General features: G+C 42.2%; 1 protein-coding gene across 1 annotated transcript in view; it reads left to right on the top strand.

The window, feature by feature from the left end:
* Positions 1–20266, top strand: part of pebp4 (phosphatidylethanolamine binding protein 4) — a 46877-nt gene that overhangs the window by 11341 nt on the left and 15270 nt on the right. The window contains exon 4 of the mRNA XM_084025299.1: positions 9813–9911. Within this exon, the coding sequence (XP_083881425.1) occupies positions 9813–9911 (99 nt within the window). The remainder of the gene's footprint in view (positions 1–9812; positions 9912–20266) is intronic.

Genomic DNA, 20266 nt, shown 5'->3' with positions numbered 1-20266 from the left:
TTAGTGTACCTCGTGAGTGAAATGAAATTGAGTGTTTTGCTCCATCTGTCCAAAAAAAGGCAGGTACTTGACCTCTTGAACTTGGACTGAATGTCTGACAGGTGTTAAAATCATACACCGAGGCTGCCCGTACAAAGTGTTGTTGAAGGCAGGCACGGCTCCACGCAGGCAAGCACTTCAAACAAACTATGAGTGGTTGCTTCTTTTCATATCACAGAGAATAGCAGAAATTGATTGGAACTGGGAGGCTTAGGACTGGATTTTCCCTCAACCATAATATTTTTTCTTTAACAACCGCAGCTTAAATTTAGATTTTTTTTTTTTTCTGGCTTTGTTTTATTTCTTTGTCCAAATCCTATCGAGTGGTGCTTCAGGTTTTTTCCTTGAGTAAAAAGTTGATATTGTTGTGGGGAGGGAGAAAGGACTTTTTTCATGTGTGCAGGAATGTAGATTTCTTCCCCCCGTGAAATCCTAATTGTGCCTTGGAGGGCTGGTAGGGTATCTCTGCTCGGCTCAGCTCAACAGGATTTGTGTCTGTGTATGTTAGAGTATGTCTCTTAGCTTGAATGCGGATATAACCCTTTCATTGCACAAGCTGCTGATTTTTCATATTTGCCGATAGGCTGATCCTGTGCATCCGTAGCTTTTTTTGTGGAAAACATTAAAAGTTTTTTGTTTCGCGAGCTTCCATATTTAATTTTCCTTCCCTGAAATATTTCATATTTGTTTAGGGTTAATGCAGGTAACAATCGGACCTTTTTTTCTGTGCATCAACCGTATATGAAAATTAAGCTCCTGAGAGCGGGTCTTGTCAATAGTGCATGGTCAGATTGAGAATACATCTCGGGTCAAAACTACGTCCGTCCGTCCCTTGTGCTTTTTGAATTATTGCTTTGCATTTATCTATGCAAATCCAGGATAAGATCCTATCTGCCTGCAGCGACATATCCCCCTGGATTTGGTCTATGTGAGTTAGGCAGGTTGCGGTTGACAGTCAAAAAGGAATTGCAGCAACATATATATACGAAGATTATTGCTGTAGTCATTAATTGTTGCTTGAAAGGGGATTAGGATTACCAGTCCTATAGAACACTCTTAACACCTGTCCTTCCTCGCACCTAACAATGTGACTTCAGTTTCCCTTATTTCCGTATCAGTTCAAGTTGGCAAAATAAAAAAGGCTGATTTATTCAAATGAATCATCAACACTGGAAGTGATTCAATATGTGCCACATTCAGATGGGTGATATATTATTCCCTTGGGGAGAGGCAAAGATGGAGCCGTGGAGCCGTTTTATTTGTGCTGTCTTTATCAGTGTGTCAGGCAGAGGCTGAGCTTGTTCTCTATGAATGGACGAGCCCTTGAACCATAAACCTGTACCTCCTCTGATAACAGTTTTTGCATTGTGATATAAGTGCCATTCTCTGTGATGTCCTCTCTGACATGGCTAAATATAACATCATACACAAAATGATCTGTCAGACGAATTATTTTATTCCAACCAGTTCTCCAAAAACTAGGGATTTTCAGTGCTGTGTGTGTGTGTGTGTGTGTGTGTGTGTGTGTTTGTGTGTGTGTGTGTGTGTGTGTGTGTGTGTGTGTGTGTGTGTGTGTGTGTGTGTGTGTGTGTGTGTGTGTGTGTGTGTGTGTGTGTGTGTGTGTGTGTGTGTGTGTGTTGAGGACATATTGTGGATTTTTGTAATGATTCAAATCAAAGCGCAGTATTGTGGTTGCATTCCTCCAAGCGTTTTCCATTCATGCTCTTTATGTGTTGCCTGTAGGTGAACATGCTAGCTGTTCTTTTTGCTTCCATACCATAACGCCGCTTCTGCTGCCGGGACCTCGGACCGCTCTGACGTCTTGAGATTGCCACATCTTCTTAGGTGATAAGAGTGCTCCCTGAATTACTCAGAGCCCGTGTGATGACATGGCCCTGATTGTCAGACGGGTGGGCTGGTGACACTGGAACACAGACGGTGCTTGTCTGTTTGAAATATTCTGTTTCAAGCTTCCAAAGCCCTGGGCAGTCCTCTCTCCCAGTCTCCCAACACCCAGCTTCGCCCACTGAAACAAGACTCTTCCATACTGGAAAATCTGGCCCTGTCAACTGGCAGTCTTGACTAGGTTCAGCCCACATGCCAAGCAACCCCCCCACCCCCACCACAAATTCCACCCCTTAATAGGCACTAGAGTTTGCCACCCCATGTAGATGCCTTTTGGTCGCCATCCATGGATGGCGTCAATAGCATCTTCCTACACAACAGTGACTGAACGGAGGGCACAAGAAAATGTGGGAATAATTTACACTTTCTCACTGTACTACCATCAGAAACCATAATTAATCATGATAGAAAAAATGTGGAAGCCATCTTGGCTGGTGAGACACACAGTGCCTGTGAACAGGCCTGACACCTTTAACAGCTCCCATGGCCAAATAGGAATGAGTGTCAGAGTGCTTACAACTAAGCTCCCGTCATGGCAGCATGTATCCCATCGTCTTCGGAAAGTGTCTGCTGCATGATGGTTCTCCGTGAAGTGTAACTGTTGTGATTATATCATATTATATTATATTATAGTCCTTTTTAAAAATGTGGCAGAATAGATGCAACAATAGGGATTATTCTCCCTTTTTTAAAATAAACGTCTTTCACTCTTTGCACCCCAAAATATGAAAATGTAACAAATAGTTTCCACAAGCATGAAATAGCTGCCAAAATAAAATGTAATGACCTAGATAATTTGTAGAACACATGTTAAATATGAGCTTTAGGTGTTTACAGCAGAGAAATCTCATGTCAACTTGCCGTTTTCTGTTGCACATACAGTCCACTAATCAAAAGTAATCCCAACAGATCGGTATTATTTTCCCTCTCTTTATCTCGGCAACTCCCCTCAGTGCTGTTAGAATCAAAATAGTTGATGTAGATTCCCAAAACGCCGCTGAAGTAATTAGAATGTGCTCACCATTAACTTTTATAGGCTGCACTTGGTGGTGAAATAGCAGATCTATGACTCTCGCTGTTTGACATGCTTGACAGACTAATTATGGATATGAGTCCGGTGCTGCAATTTGCCCTGTTTGACTGCGTTGCGTTCTCAACAGCCAAACTACACGACGGAAATAGTTCTTGCCTCATATAGCCCGGCTGCATGCTACTTCAGAATACCTGTTAGTGGTAGTTACTGTGTTTGAGCATGTGCATTTGCAGGGAAAAATGCTTTCATGGCAGTGAGTAGGTGTATGTGTGTAAAGCCACCACTAGAAAGTGTTGAAAGCCTCAGCTAGCAAGATCGCATCCAGGGTGACTAATAAGCTTAACATGAGCACGGCTGTGTTCGCAAGCACGGCGCGGTGAAAGAGGTCTTCAATGTTGAGAGAAAAATGCAGAAATGGTTCCCTAGGCTGCTACTAATTCCTTCACCCCCCTCTAGCTTCAATCAGACTGTGAACCATCTTACTGTTAGCCATGGCTTCATAGCAGCTCCAAACTGCAACATGAAAGTACGAGGCTTTTAGCAGACAGAGTTCAGGACGGACTGCATTCAAACGTTTATTCGTGTGGGGTTTTTGGCCAAAATGAATGGCGGTTTTATGAATTTGCAAGTGACGCACAGATTTATTTTCAACCTGCAGAGTGTAGAGGCTATAACAAATATTGGCTTCACATATTAATTTGATTATGTGCTTTTTTTTTATGTGCAAAGAGAAAAAAAAACGTGTTGATGCGATTATGTAAACTTGTGTTTCATGTCCCGCTGCGATTCCACTTGAACCTCTGCCTCCTCATGCCGTAACTCGCTCTTCTGTTTTGGCTACCTGGCGGGGATGGAGTAGCTGCCGTTGTCTTTGGGCCTGGAATATGCGTTTGTATCCACATGTGACTTCTCTTTGACCATGTGGCTCCTTCGAAGTGTGGATTTATAAGCCACTTCACACTCCACTCCTGTGTGGGAGGGAGGCTGAGTTAAAAATAGGCAGGTTTGGAGGTAGTGAGCAGCCTGCGCTGTGTGAGGCGCTTCAGAACACACTGAGGAGTATTGGCGTTCTCTTTGCATATCATTTATACGTGTCAATAATCAATCCGAGTGTTAAACCAGTAACTGTAGTTGTTACAGGCTCTCGTGAAATATCCAAATCATCTTGTATATTGGTCTCGGAGGCATCGGTAGCGCTCAAGTTGCACCAAAGTGGGGAGAAGCACTGAGATTATGAGTTATGGAGATTAACAATACATGGGACCGCATTCTCTGCTTATGCATTGACCCCACACCCCGTTTGACTTGCTGACCTCATGTGCATGTGTTAATGTGTTGCATCTACATTTATTTTACATACAATGAAGTATTGCATAGGTTTGTGCAATGTTAAAAATATCCTATTGATGATATCGCTTTAAGAAAATTACATAAGAAATGATTATCTTAAAAAAAGCAGTTGGACACGAGACGCTCGTAGATATAAATATCCACGTACTGGAGATGCATGTGGCGCAATACGGGTTGCCAATGTATAGGCAATAAGCGCCACTTCACACAAGAGCTGGCACGATGATTTGTGGTGTAGATCCAACTTATTTCATTGCACAGCGTTGTTCACGTTCTGAGGCACTCCTTTTTTATTGTCGATAGGTGAATTTGCAACGCTGTGTCTTAACTTCTTCATTGTTTTGGTCCAAAATGTATTGGTCAACTGCAGTTTGCTCTCACCTGTTTTAATGGGGTGGTCATAAATGTAACCACAATAACACAAAATCCCAAAATTGCAACAGAACTGTTGAAGCGTAGTGAAAGCATGAGAAAGAGAGAGACTAACTGAATAACTGAATTTTGGCGTGTTGTTGTGAAACAAGTGAGGACCATTATTGTGGTCAGCCAATAAAGTGATGAATGATAATCTTATCTCCAAAGCCTAATTGCACATTTAATCACAGGGACAGTCATATATATATTTTTTATGTCAAAATCGAAGCAGATGAGATTGAGATATTCTGACTTTTAGTCCCTAGTTGAGAAATTCTATTTATAAACTACTTTGACCAAAGTTGAAGAAATAAAAAAGACAATATTTAACCAAGACCAAGAACTTCCCCTAACTTTTTAACCAAGTGTTAAACATGACGTCGAGGGTACCCGCACTATGGAGCAATGTTATTATGAGTGCGCCCCTGTTTTGTTTGTATCGTGTGAACACCCACGCAGACGCTGGATGCACATCCTGCCATTGGTTTCACACTCGTCCGGTGATTGACAGTCACTGGTGATAATGGCCCAACAACAAAGGCAGTGAAGAAGAACAATGCTATGAAGGAACCACGGATGTCGACAGTGCACGATTTGAAGTATGGAGAAAGCTTTGCAAATGTTTTATAAAGAAGGAAACGCATTCAAATTGTTGGAGCTTAAGCACACACACACACACACACACACACACACATAATGTGTTTTAGTGAGACACAATGTATGTAAACAAGAAAAACTCCACAGGGCACCTTCACAAAAAAAATCATGCTTCAGTTGGTATAAACAGATGTTGTACTGCAAGAGCAGATATTGTAGGGAACACAAATGAAAAAATGTTTTCTGCATATAAAAACTGGATACTATACTTCCCATAATGCAACTCAACATCTTTCACAGAGCTGAACCGCTGGGAGTATATTATGGGCAGTGGAAGTGCAGGCAGTGGACAGATGTGAGTCATGGTATATTTAATACATATGTAAATGCTGTCCACTTCCTTAAACCTGCAGATCACACAGCAGTTGTAGGTGTCTAAGTTGACATTTGTATTTTTGTCTCCGTAGTCACAAAGGCCTCTTTTCTATCACTAGAATAAAACTATATATTTTTGTAAGATTCCCACGAAATTCAGTTTTTTTCCTCGTCCGATTCCTGTGAGGCAGGTTACCGATCGGCCTTTTATGAATGTCTGTGAAGAAGGTTTTATAATGCTGCTTGCAGGTTTGGGGGGCGACTATTATTAATGACCAGCGAGGACCTCCTCACCTGTAAGGATGGTGGACTCTAGGTGACTGCCACAGCCCCCCCCCTTCCATCTCCATCTCATTTTTGGGTCTGCGGCTCCCACTCTGGTCAGGATTCAATTACTGCTGTCTGGCTGACCCTTGACCTCCCCTCCAACAGGATGAACCTCCTCTGCTGAACCCGACAGTGGCGCAACTGTTACCTTTCCCCATCGTTTGCCCTCCTGCCCCTCCCTCCGCCTCCGAAATTAAACTTTATTACTTTGTCCGGAGTGTAAAAGTGCACACGTCCTTTGCTCTATGAATTCACTTGACACCAGATTATAGATGGAGTTTCATTTCGGTTTTCTTTTTTAAATACTTTTTTGGCTAAATCGATTTTACTTCAGCGTCTGAAAAATGTACATCAGTTGTGTTTTAGGTTTTTTATTTTTCTGTTATTTCCAGATCGATCTTTCAACCTTGTTCTAAGCTGCAGTCGATGGTTGTTAAGCCACCGGCGTGTCTTAATCACAACACAGATACCTGTTAATTACCAAACGAGTTCAAGTATTTTTGCTACTTAAACAGGGATTTGAGATCGATGCGTTGCTTTGCCCCGGGTCGAGCGCCGAGCACAGTTGACCATTTAATGAAACGCTGTGAGTTCTGTGCTTAGGAGATGAAGAACAGGGGAGGATAAAGCAATGGGTATATTAATAGGCAGCTGCACGGATGACACTGTTTGCTATTGGGTCAGGGATAAAGCATGAACTTGTAAACTCACAGAGGGGCCTCTCCCTCCCTCCCTGCCTCCCTCTCGCTAACTCACTCTCGCCCTTCGCGGTGTCATCAGTTAGCAGAGCCGGGCTCGATAGCCCAGGCAGCTCTACGAGAGCAGCGATTAGACATCTCTCTGATTCTCATCCCCAGCAGAGTTCACTCAAAGGTAAGCCAGTAGTTTACGTCCTCAGAGACGCTGGTATTTCTCTGCCTTTGTTCTTCGCCGTCTTCTGTTTTGCAAATAGTGTATCTACTCGATGCTATTGGCGTGGAGTGGGAGTTTCATGTCATCTCTCGAAAATACACAATATAAAAATGTATTAAAACAACAGACTGCACCTTTCTATCGTATACAACCATCAAGATGTTTTGAGGCTCCCTTTGCCCACTGTTCACCACCACCAACCAGCAGACCATGATAGAGACCCAGCCAGCGTCGGGGTTTATTCCAGCCGCCTGGCGTCTGAGGTGTGGTCCCGTTGGGGCCGTTTTGCTGTGATCACAGCAGGCAGTGGGAGGTTAATCCCAAGAGAATGCAGGCTCAATCTCCCCCCACCTCCAGCCTACACCCAGGAACCTCCTGTATAATGGCCCGATGGTGCTCTGTGGTCCGTGGCTGACACCTGCCCAGATTTCACTTCTGCTCCGGGCTCTCAGATTATTCTGACATTTTCAGAGTCCTTTAGAAACCATTACGGAGCGTAACAAGAGTGGGTTGCTGACCTTTCATCTCTTTTACAATAATGTAAGTCTACTAGATAAAAAAAAAAAGAAAAATATTAAACACAGGAACATAAGAGGTATGAGAGGTTTGATTCGCTGCAGTGCAAATCTAAATTTTCATTATCAAATTCATTCATCCAATTATCATTGAGGACTGTTACTTTTCTCTCATTATCGTAGTTAATACTGACAAAATATATTTGGGAAAATGTGTTCCTTCCAGTATCCAGCCATGAGAATTAGCCCCCGTTTAAAAAACATGTTTTAATATACATTTAGTTGGTCGAGCCACGATAAATGGTTTCAGATGGCAGAATATGCATCTGTTTTTCCCTGGAGTCTTTCACACATATCTGTGCGTAATTAATGTGGATTTTGACAGATGGAGAAAAAAAGTGTTCTTGTAAGAGGGAAGGGTACATGCCACAATGTGTGAAGTGCAAGCACGGAGGGAGCCTCTTGTATTATTTGCTGCCTGTGCCAGCTGGACCAGCCAGATTCTTACAGGTAGAAATTCAAGCCCAAAATATGTGCAGGAATCATTTAAATTCTACCATAAATAGACCACATGTTTGTTGTTACAGTTTGGAAAATTAATGTGAAATGTTCTTAATGTTCTAAATTTGGCTTTGGGAAATCTTAAGCCTGTCCTATACAGTGTAGCTCCATCCATGGTAACTTTCGTGAAATATCCGATAAAGTGCTATTTATTACAATGATAATTGTGACTGGAGGTCATTTTTAATTTAAATACCTTTTAGTGTGTGTGTGTGTGTGTGTGTTGTTTGAAACCATGCTATTTCTGAATGCATGGGGGTCTGACTTAAATATTAGTGTAACTACATTATCACAGTGTTTTTGCCTGGTAGCAAACATGTACAAATGAGGATTACAACTCTTGAGAAGGCAACAGGTCATGGTTGGTAAGCTGCCCGGGGGGGTCACTGATATAGAGTCACTTTTGACAGGCTGTGGAGGAGGCTCTATTGTTGCTGGTGTGTCTGGATGTTACCTGCAGGCGCTATCGCTGAGACTACAGTATTATCCTATTATTAGGCTTAGTTGTTTACGCTTATTACTGCTTGTCAGGTAGGCAGAGAATCCTTCTGAAAATGAGCATCTGCAGAAAAATACATGACTCTTTATCTCATTCAAGTACATCAGCTTACGATGATTTTCAGAGGGGCCTGTAAGAATGTCTTGATGGGACACAACAAACAGAAATTCAGGGTTTATATTTATGTGCGCGCGTTTGATTCTCTGAAATGGGCTCAATGCACCACAGACGGTGTCGTTTGGCAGCGAGTGTAAAAAATGTAAGAAACGCTGCATCTGTGTCATATGCATTAAAGCTGATATCATTATGGTCTCGCCTCAGTTGAAAGTACATACACTGCAAGAGGACATCGTGGATTGAAGCAGCCTCGATTAATGTCTCTGTTTGTAGGAAGTGAACAAAATAAAAAAAGCCCATCATATGGTCTGGCAGATTTTGGGCACGAGACCAGGGATGACAAATGTGCTCTTGCAGTAATTCAATCTGCTCTCATAATTCTCTAACTTTTAGGGACAGACAGAATGAAATTTTTTCCGGCAGTTCAGCCGCCAAGTCAACGTCCAATAACTGTTATCAAGTGTTCGTTAAGATGCTTTTTTTTCTCTCGCTTTATCTATTGACAGATTGAGGGGTACAAAGATACTGGGGAAGTGGCAGAAAGTTACTGTGAATATGTTAACTAGCCGATTTTGGTACCAGATCCAAAATGTTGTCACTTCCTTGATGGCACAGCGATAATATTAAGTTTAAGGAATAACAGAAGAGAGCAAGCTGTACTTTTGCTATCAGACTGTACTCGCATGGCTGCAGAACATATTCTTATGTGTATTTCTGCCGTTTTATAACATGTTTTATTTCATGCTTTTTACAGAAAACATTGTCAGATGGAAGATGTTTCTCTTTTTCTCTGCAACATTTTAGCCTTGACAGCTGAAGCCAACAAAAGGCAAAACCAAACCTTCTGGTTATGAACTGTGTTTGTCAGCTTTGTGAACTCAGTCAACCAAACAAATAACTAGTACACCTCATTTCTGTTATGAATAGAGTGACATTTTGGAGTGTAATTAATTTGATGCTTTCTTTTCGGTACAGTTAGTTAAAGCTAAGAATGTGAAATATATTATGTAAGTATTTAAGATGCAAGCCTTTGGGCAATGTGATGCACAAACGGCACCTTCAGAAAGGGATCGGGTACCGCTGGAACTGCCTATGGGCCAGCCTCAACGTGTGTGTTACTGTAGTAAAGCACTCTGTCTGCATTAAAAATAATATTTTATGTTTGCAGGATAAGCTGTACACTCTGGTGATGGTTGATCCTGATGCTCTCAGCCGTGCCAAACCAATATATCGCTACTGGAGACACTGGGTGGTCGCGGACATAGAGGTAAGACTACGTCTGCATTAACCTCTGCTCCTAAAAACAGCCTTGTGTGTTTTGGTGATGGTGACACGGACGGCATTTGTTATTGGATTAGGAGCTCGTGTGGTACAAATTTATGAAGTAGCGTTTGAATTTTTTTTTTTTTTTCTTCAAAATTGTCATAATCTCGGGGTCTCGCTTGGCATGTCTCGTGTTTACATCTGCAGTGGGGCCGATCGCGCGGCTGAAAAATTATGAATGGTTTTTTAAGCCTAACTTGGCGAAAAAAGGCATGCCAAGTTCAAAAAATGTTAATTTTTCATATCATGTATCTTGTGCAATAAATGCCTGTGACAAAAGTGTGGGAGTAAGTCTTTCTAAATGGCTGTGAAAGTTTGCAAGGCCCTGTCAGCAGCAATTTCCCTCTGCTGCAGAGAGCCTGGGACGTGTCAATGCAGGCGTGTGAGACTGAGATTGAGGAGAGCAGCATGCGAGGCGCACACTCTTTCTCCCATAGAGCTCCAGTCCCTCAGCTCCCCCTCCAGTGGAGAGATCTTGGCAGAGTGTCCTCCCTTCATCTGTTCCCCCAGGCAGAGCAGCTCCCCCAATGATCCACACTTCTCCATATTTTACACCCCCGAAATGGGCACCGCTCCGATCCCCTTATTTCTCTTCATATTTCACTCCTTTTTTTATCCGTTCGCTTGTGTGTTTTCACATTCTTGCGTTCTACCGCCAAATGCACGTTGAGTTGTTGATTGCCTCAAATATTTTGGAGGTTTGCAGACATTTTTATAATCCCGCGGGGAGCCGGGAGATCAACCCAGTAGATTAAGACTAGTGGTCTGAAAAACAAGCACACAAAGAGGCTTCGGCGATGCGTCGCCGCTCCTGTTTTCGTTTTGTAAGGCGCAGTTGTACGCTAAAGTACACGCCACATTGATTCAAAGATCCAAATGTGATGTATCCGGGATATATATTTCAGAAAACCTTTCCAACGGCTATGAATTAAGAAATTCTGTGATTCAGCTCGTCGGGCGCTGTGCTTTTAGAGATGATTTATGCAACCACATATCCTGCTTGCCTGTAAGGATATTTACCTCATATCACTCGCATACATCAACAACACACAAAAAGTACTTTTACTTTTATTAAATTGCATTAGGCATCACCTTTTGCTTCTTATATTTAAGCCCATAAAATCGGTCTGGCCGTGTGACCGGCTGTGAATAAACAAATGTTTTTCAAGTGCTCAGACGGGCCGCGTTCTCTCCGGCAATTCAATTTCCTGTCACTTGTGTGGGTGTTGACCCGCTCTGCCCATGTAGGGATTGGCCGATGTGACGGGATGTTATTCTGATTGTGACTGGTGGTTGGTCAGAAGGGTTAATGAGCCTTTTGAGTGATGCCAACCTGTAGTGGGAGGTGTTTAATTGACCACAGTGGCTAGGTGACATCACGCCACCTCGGTTTTGTTTTTTCAAGTGTCAATGTGAACGTGTTGGATTTTGTTTCAGGGCAGTTATGATTTTGAGGGAAATTTTAGGTCAATTTATTCTTAAATTATATATATTTATATATTTGAAAATACTTAATTGGTCCTTTGAGTTTTTATACTTGTTTTAAATTTAGATCAGTATTTCTGGCAATTTGTTTGATGGTAGAATATTTGTAGTAGTTGGGGGTCATGCTTTCAAATGTCAAACGGATCAGTGTTTTGATCCTCGCTCGTCAAACAGCACGAGCTGCAGCAGCCATATTCATTTTTTTTTATATTCATTAGTCCAAGGTCGTGCAGTCTTGCTCTAGTTTGTGGACGTCTCCATAATTAGTGCGTATCCTTTATCCGTAGCCCCAGCTAAGGAGGTAAAAGATTTCCTTGATTCAGCCGAGAGTGAAGCGGGGTCAGGCCGGACCGAGCAACGTGGCACCGTAGCTTTACGCCGCGTCTTCAGCCGAGGTCTCATTAGAGGAGCGATCGGAACAAGGACGCCGCGCTGGGCTACCGTGTTTATTTTACACTCATCACTCACCTTGCTCTGAGCCGAATTATTCAGCTATGGCTCTTCACTTATCACAACATGTGCTGAGGATCTCCTCACAATGAGTCAGTCATGCCAGAACCCTCTATGACCACAGGAAGAGGTGTTTGAGAGCCCGCCACACACACACACACACACACACACACACACACACACACACACACACACTGCACAGTCGTTTCAGATTAGCTCCTCTGGATGGACGGTTATAAAAACGTGAAACAAGGACATTTTTTGCTCATGGACGGCGAATGCATGCCTAACAAAGACAGAGAGAAGAACCAACGTTCATAAACCAGAATTACCACCCTTACCCCTGTAACTATCATAATAAGCATATTAATTCACACAGGTCACACTGACCTTTGACCACCAAGTTGCCAAATTTGAAGTGTTACTGAGATTTCACATTCAAGATAATAGGAGGGACGTATGTATGGAAATAAAATAAAACAAGGAACTAATTTGGCTTTCTTGCTTGCGTTGCTTTAGTTTTATTTCTTCTTTTCCGAATATTTGTTTCAACAGAATTTGATGTTGAAACAAATGTCATCAAGTTGTCACCATGTTCATGTGTCTGGGTGTCTCGTCTCCTCCCGTCCACTTTCTTTTAAAACACTTATCAGATGCTTTGTGTGCATTTTCCTCTCAAATGCCCCTTTTCATTGACCCCCCTTCAGCTACGCAAAGATTTGTTTAAAATCTCCTCCAACACACACGGCGTGTTTTACATCAATTATGGACAATTACCAAAATAACCATCAACAGATTGTTGTCAAGCTTTCGGAGTCGAAACTCCAGATTGTGAGCCCCTCCCTCCCTCTCTCCGCTCTCCCGGAGTCTAAACCGATGCAGATGTTCCGGTACGGTCTCGCAGCGCTAATTACCGTAACAAGCAAATCATTAGTATCCGAATAGAGGCGGCTTATATAAATGCAGCACTGGGTCTTACTTTTACTTGTTAATACTTATTCTCTCATTAAAGTTTTTTTGGCGGTTTGTGAATCCACGTGATGCAATATGAACTTGCAGAAGAGTGGCTAAAGCTCTCTCTCCTCTGAGAAAAGGTGTTCATTAGGGCTGTTAAACCCCATTTCAAACAGCGATGCATTGTTTTAGGATTTATTGAGATGGAGCAGGAGTATATAACATTTGGGTTTTATGATATTTAATGGATTTTTGGATGTATTTTGGAGGTTGCTGTCCCCATCAAAGTTTCAATGCCTTCGATTATTCTATTTGTAAAATGATGCTATAAATATAAATGTATTAATCAGAAACTATATTAAACTATCAGCTTGTTTCATTTGGTTAGACAGCAGTTTCTTGTTGACATGAGACAAAGGATTCCTGATCCACGGTGATCTGTTCAGGCTGTGGTCATTCAGTGACCCGCTGCTTCGTTTTCCAAAGGCCAAATCAAAAGTCTTTTTGATGGGAAGCCATCATGTGTTCGTTAACTTCCTCTCCCCGGCTAATGGAAGGCCAGTTGGCCGTTTCGGCACACGGTGTGTGCTGTGCTCTTTGTTATGGTGCATGAGGGATACGCATGCTTTAACATCCATCTCTGTTGTAGCGGCTCCCGGAGGGGAACAGAGCCTGTGTTCTGCTGCTGGTCAGGCAAATACAAACAGTGAAGTATTGTGACTGTGTCAGACCAGCTGGCTTTGTGTTTGTGAATTCTGCAGCCTGCAGTGATCGTCTGCTCCACACCTCAAGATGTCCTTTAAACTGCAAACTATTAGGCTTGTAACCCCTTGTTGTATTTCATTCAAATCCCCCTTAAAAAGCATAACACTTGATGGTTTTGTTTCTGCAAACAGCATCGTTTGATTATAATCAAGCATGTGTCAACAACTGTGCTGATACATTTATTAGTGTTTCATATTTTTGGGATCAACAATAGGAACAAACTATATCAGGTTGATGTTAACCGTCACATAAGTCACTGATTTAGTGCTGAAATTACATTTCTAACCCCTGCAAAAGCCAATATCCCATATTGCAAACAAACATACACAATTGTGTTGTTCTTTATCATGTATCCCCACTGTGGTATGTTGTGATTTAAGCGTTTATTTTTTTTTTTGACAGACAGCTGCCCCCATATGGAAGCCAAAAACAATTTCCCAAAGGCCAGACGAACCATAGCTAGTTTCATTGTGAGAACAAAGAACCATTGGTATTATTCATAATTAAACTCTTATTGTGTACTCTGCTGAATATTTCCATTCTTCTGCCTCTCTCCTGCTCACTCTCGTTTCCCCTCTCTCCGTACTTTGCACCTCGTGCTGGGAACATCTGTCTGGCGTCAGAGTGGAGCCTGGCTGTGCAGATTGGAGCAGGTAGAGGAGCACATTGTAGCCCAGCTAATGATGAGAGTGTCTGCCCTCTCTCTTGGAGGAGACGCAAGCTGCTGCTTCACGCTCGCTCACTCCACTCATACGCCCAGGGAAACAGATTTCCAAACATATGCAGTATGTTTTTAATCCAGTTGAGCACTTCATTTCCCGGCAAACACAAATAACCTTACGGGACATCCATATCTTATGACAAGGGGGTGGGCGCAAAGGAATTGAACAATTTTCTCTTTTTTTTTTTTAAATGTGATTTTTTTTTTTTTTTCTCCCTCCAAAGTTGCTAAAAATGCTCATAACCCAGGTTAACAGTTTGCTTGTTTATGGTTTTGCAAACTTTTACACAGACGTGCCTCCTGGCTCCGAGTCATATGAAGCAACTTCATCCAATATAAACTCCACTCGGTGCACCTGTTGTCCTCCTTTGTTTAAACTTAAACTGACAGCATAAACACATGTTCTTTGTGGGAAGAATTTCAACAGATTGTCGTATATAAATATATGTGAGAAGTGAGTAAACGTATGTGATTAAGAGTTATGCCAGAAATATTTAAGTAAATTACCAAGAAGTCTGAAAAAAGCTTTGTGTTTTAGTTTGACCCTGATAAAGTTTACGTGCGGGTAGTTTGTCTTTTTTTTTTTCTTCCTAACTATCGGAAACCTCCCTCGGTACAAGTCAACAATAGCCCTTAACATGGAGACTCAGCTGGAGGTGCTTAACATTTAGAGCGGTGCTCATCCTGCTGTCAGCTACAGCCAGACAAATGTCAGAGGTTGTGCTGCATGGAGTTCAGCCTGTGGAAGTCATTCCCTCGCTAAACCTCATCAGCCTCTCAGCCACATAGGATGTTGGTGTTTGTTAGCTTCTTTCTCTCTTTTTTATATTTATTTTTTTATAAAGGTTGTCCTGTTTCAAGTGGGTTTGTGTGTGTGTGTGTGTGTGTGTGTGTGTGTGCTATCTGCATATAGTGTGTGGAAGTGTTTAAAAGAGGCTGATAGAAAAGGGTGATTTTTGAGGCCCACTTCATACCTGAACTCAGTTGCTTTTACTGTCTGTGTCCCCATCGCACTTCTACATCATGACCCCCCCCTTGTTGTGTACACGCAGCCTGTATTAATACGATCTTATCTTACTTTCAGTTTATTAACAAACAGGCTCTTCTTCAGTGTGGGCTGCTGCTCTCACTGTTCTCTGCCACCTAAAGGGAGAATTACATAAGAATCCTCCGCTCAATTGTCAGCTCCATCCCCCGTCCACATATAACACACACACACACACACACACACACACACACACACACACACTCACACACACGGGCGATACTGTAGCTGATAACCTACCAAGCCTTGCCATCTCTATAACAACTGACCTCCCTGCTGCGGTTGCCGTGGTGAGATGATTGAGGAGGTTTCACTGCATGAAGAACGTGAGCTGCTATGGTTTCCTATCACAAGCCATGAATGCTGTTCGGGCAACGAAGGAATAATCATCCATATATTATAGTTTGCACATGTTGCTTAATAGTTTATTCTAAGAAAAACTAAATTCCTATTGACTTTACCACATGGATTCTGTCTCTTTGTCTGAGAGAGAGAAACATTCATTTTATTTAAAGGAAGAAGGCCTGCTGTGTGTCATTGAGCTACATTAATTTGCAGCCTGCTCACCGTCCTGGGCATATCCCGATTAGTCTCCAAGAAAACAAGGACAACCTGGAAAGCCCCCTTTGATCCAGTCTGTCACACTATAGCCTAGTAGGGGAAAAAAAGAACAGATTGGACCTTCTCCATGCAAATGCTGTTTAAAACCAGTAGCTCTGCACACATAAAGGCGCTTCTTTTAATATGTGCCCCCTTTCTTCACACCCACGACCATTGTGTATAAAATCCTGTTTTTTCCTGAAAAGATTTCTAGTCGCAGCCGCAGACAATGTTCCCCCACACAAGCTGTCGTCTTTGTCATACCCCCCCCCCCCCCCCCCACACACACCCTCCACTTCAGTCAGTAAAGCAGGATCTCTGGCAGTCGGCCCCGCATGCGAATTCATGGGTTTTAGGGTACAGGTGGGGGGCTTGCTGCAGTCTGCCTACCTGTCCCCCCCCTGTAAACTGGTCCATTTTTGACAGACACCGACCCGGTGAGAAAAAAGGCAGGCATCGAAAGCGTAAGGGGGAGAGAGGGGCGGGTAAATGAACAAATGTCAGGGTTGGTGGGGGGTTGCCGGGGCCTCGGCTGTGGAAAACGCTTCCTCTTAGGGGTGTCTCCTGATAGGGTGCGGTGAAGGGGAGGGATGCATGCTGATAAAAACAACTCACTAACAATTATGCTCACCTAAAATAGCCCCTACTTAAGTATATAGCATGCTTGCCATTTAATTGTACACAAAAACAAAGACTTCACAAAAGACCTCCTGCAGCCAATGTATTTTCTTTTATTTTGGCACGATAATTAAGTGTGACAGCTATGAATGCAAAGTTGGCAGATATTATAGTGGCCTGTCTAACTCTTACCCGTACTGATGAGGATTGTTTGTACTCCAAAAGTTATACCAAACTGCAAAATTAGAAAACTGCAATAGAGGACAAAGGACGATATTGTATAATGAACAAACAGTTACAGCTGTTATGACATCTCTTCTGTAAAATAAAATACCAGAACCAGAGCAGCTGGAATCTACCATGATTTCTTCTTTTTTTTTAAAAACAAAAAACAAAAAAAACTCAAATGTCTGGCCAGCATTGTTACTAAGCTTGGTGATGGAGGTTTGACAATTATATGTAGATGGGTGCTCTGTTTTATGAATATTTAATAATAATTGTTCCTATTTTTGTGGATATTTGGACAATTACAAAAAAATTGCAGGAGAGATGAGTCCATTCTCTGCAGATTACAGCTCATATCTGTTCCTAACCAAGCAGCTGACTGCATGGGATTTAATGACAGCGTTCCTAATATTCCCAGGAGATAATGCTTTTCATAATGGCAAGCGAAACGCCACCGTCAATACAATGCTTTCACCAGAAGCCAACATTTTATCCATGTTAACACTTGAATAATTTGTGTATACTATTGCTATATTCCCTCTGAATTGTTGTCTGGATTTGTTCAACTTGTTCCTATTGATATACTGTAGGACTAACAACCATAAAATCTACCAAGACCTCTGATCTGTACTATTGACCATTATCATAGCCAAGAGGTCTGTTACAATGTGGTATTTTTATGCTACACTTGGTGAGAAACCTGTTTACATTCCGGGGTGCCGTATAGTTCACTTCTCTCCGCAGCTCAGTCTGATTCCAAAGCACTGTATAGATTTCTTTCAGCTGATGAAATTAAAAAGACAGCAGTGTGTGTGTGGTGTGCCTTCCAGCAACGCGATTTGCCTGTGAGTTCACGATACGGGTTGAGAGGGGAGTTCCTTTGGGGGGGATTAAATAGCTCCCTCTCTTCCTTCCCTCCTCCCCTGCCCTCCATACTTGCAGAACACAAACAGCTTGCAGGGCTGTACAGTACTTGTACAACATGTTTGCCACAGTGCTGCTCACAGGTAACAATAAGCCAAGGTCAAAGGTTAAGAGGGATTGTGGAGCTCGGATTCTTGTGCGTTCCTCTGGCAAACATGGTGCGCACAGGCACAGGGAAACAGTGCCCATAGTATCGCTGGGAGACTGAGAGAGTGAGAGACAGCGAGTTGGCTGAGACGAGAGGAGGTATGATAAATAACCGGGGACGATCTCATGGAGATGTGTTAGTCTGGTCTACAAGGTTAGGACCGTCTGAGATGGGTCTGTAAGGCATGCCGTCTTAGATGGGTCTGTAAGGTTAGGACCATCTTAGATGGGTCTGTAAGGCGAAGGCCGTCTTAGATGGGTCTGTAAGGTTAGGACCATCTTAGATGGGTCTGTAAGGCGAAGGCCGTCTTAGTTTAATACCAGCTGCACAAGAATAAAGACTGATATTAGAGAGCTACCTGCCATACCTCAATACCACCATGTCAACATACTAATTAGAGGAACAAAGTATAAAGTACCAGAAAATGAAAACACGTATGATATGTCTACCTCAGAATACTATTATAATACAGTACTAAGTAGCTACTTTACTCAGACGAGGACCTAACACTTGCTTTTTAGCTCTTACTTTATCGGCAATGATATGTTGTGGTTTCTTTGTTTCTTTCTTTTGACAAATGTACTTATTGTATGTTGCTTTGGACAAAAGCGTCTGCTAAATGACCTAAATGTAAATGTACTTACAGTACATGTATTTGGTTCCAGTCCACCATTAACTTAAGTTATCCGTCTCTTAACCATATAGGGGCAGAAATTCACACGTAGCCTTTTAAGCCAATTGCAAAATTTGCGATTTTCTGACAAGAAGAAGAGTTGCTGAAGATGCGTGGATAAATAAATGAATTAATCCGTTGTTTAATTCTTCAGGAAATGTTTCCACGAGTCGGGAGTTGTACCGATATATGCAGAAAATTCGTTCTGCCTGAGATTGAGCAGCTCTGAGGAAGCGATGAACGTGGATGTCAGTCTGAACTGTTGGTGAGATTTAAGCCATGGTGAAAGTCTACCTTTTGTGAAACCAGATCCCTGCCTCCGTCAGGCTCTTTGAATGGAAAAGGAGATTATCCATTTAATCTCTTAATCATGCACACTGTATGCATTATTGGTGCTGTGCCTAAAACCTGTGTCCTGATGTATCGCAGCCACCTTTCCCGATGATTCCCTCTAACCCCATTCAGGTTAGCGCCGACACCGCTGCACATGTTCCTCTCCAGCTGTCAATATATTATACCCTTGGTGCCCTGTTAAAACGCAACCCAGACCAGCAGTGCATAAAATGGATTGTGGAAATATGTAGATTTTAAAATACAGCGTTTTAAAAAATCCCTCATCGCCACAAATGTATTCAGAATAAAGGCCGATGTTTCATAACATGAATGAGGTTACTGTACATTTTGCGCTGTATATGTTCCCCCAAAAAGTAGGAATTAATAATGAAGATGCTTTTTGGCCTGAAAATTGCTATTCAAACAATTATGTACTTAGTTTCTTCCAACAAATGCATTCCACATTATTGTTTTGCCTCATAGCAAAGCACCCAAAAGACTAAAACCTTTCATTTCAGCAAAGGCCGCTATTGGTCACCGTCAATAAAAGCATAAAAGCATTTATTTCCCACGTTTGTCAAATTAATAGCATACTCCATCTCCCATAGGACTTGTAAGGTTCATTAACCTTTCTGTGAAGTGGGACAGGTTTCCAGCAGTTACCATAACCTCTGTCTCGCTCCTACCTCAATTATAATAGAAGAATTAAACATCCAGCGATTCAAAACAGTAATGCTGCCTCTTAAATCCCTTTGTGCCGGCTCTCAGTTGTTAATGACTAAAGACACTGAATGAACTATAGAGTTATCAACAGATAGAACCGCGGACAGAAGCATATAAAATGACTACTCTTAACAGCACGGATTACTGACTTCATGTACTATTTTTTTTACTAACATTATTATTCAGGTTTTAAATGGTTCGCTGCCTTTGTTTTATATATACGAATGACACAATATTGGACATAATGGCACATAAAACAGTTATTATGAATCTGGAAAACCTCATCTGTGTTTAAACACTTGTGGCTGATTGTTAGTTTGTTAATCATTGCAAATGACATGATATTTGAGGCAGATTTCCCTGTCTCGTTGCACCGTGGGCCGCCCTCCTCCCAAAGTCAAAAGAGTAGACTGACCTTGAACTAATTAAGTGGTCAATTACACGCCTGTTGATCTCTTTTAATTTCTTAATAATTAGATTAATTGTGTGGGCAAAGAGTTCGTTCTCTTGTCCACCTACTCCTCCTTCATCCTCCGCCTCGGCCTCTCACTTCTCTTTCTCCTCCTCCTCCTCCTCCTCCATCCTCTGGGCCCACAAGGTTTCAATTCTCATTTATTTTGTGTCACTGTTCACAC

Source organism: Eutrigla gurnardus (assembly GCF_963514095.1).
Source record: "Eutrigla gurnardus genome assembly, chromosome: 13".
Lineage (NCBI taxonomy): Eukaryota > Metazoa > Chordata > Actinopteri > Perciformes > Triglidae > Eutrigla > Eutrigla gurnardus.
The sequence above is the reverse complement of the archived record's forward strand: the minus strand, read 5'-3'. Positions and strand labels throughout refer to the sequence as shown.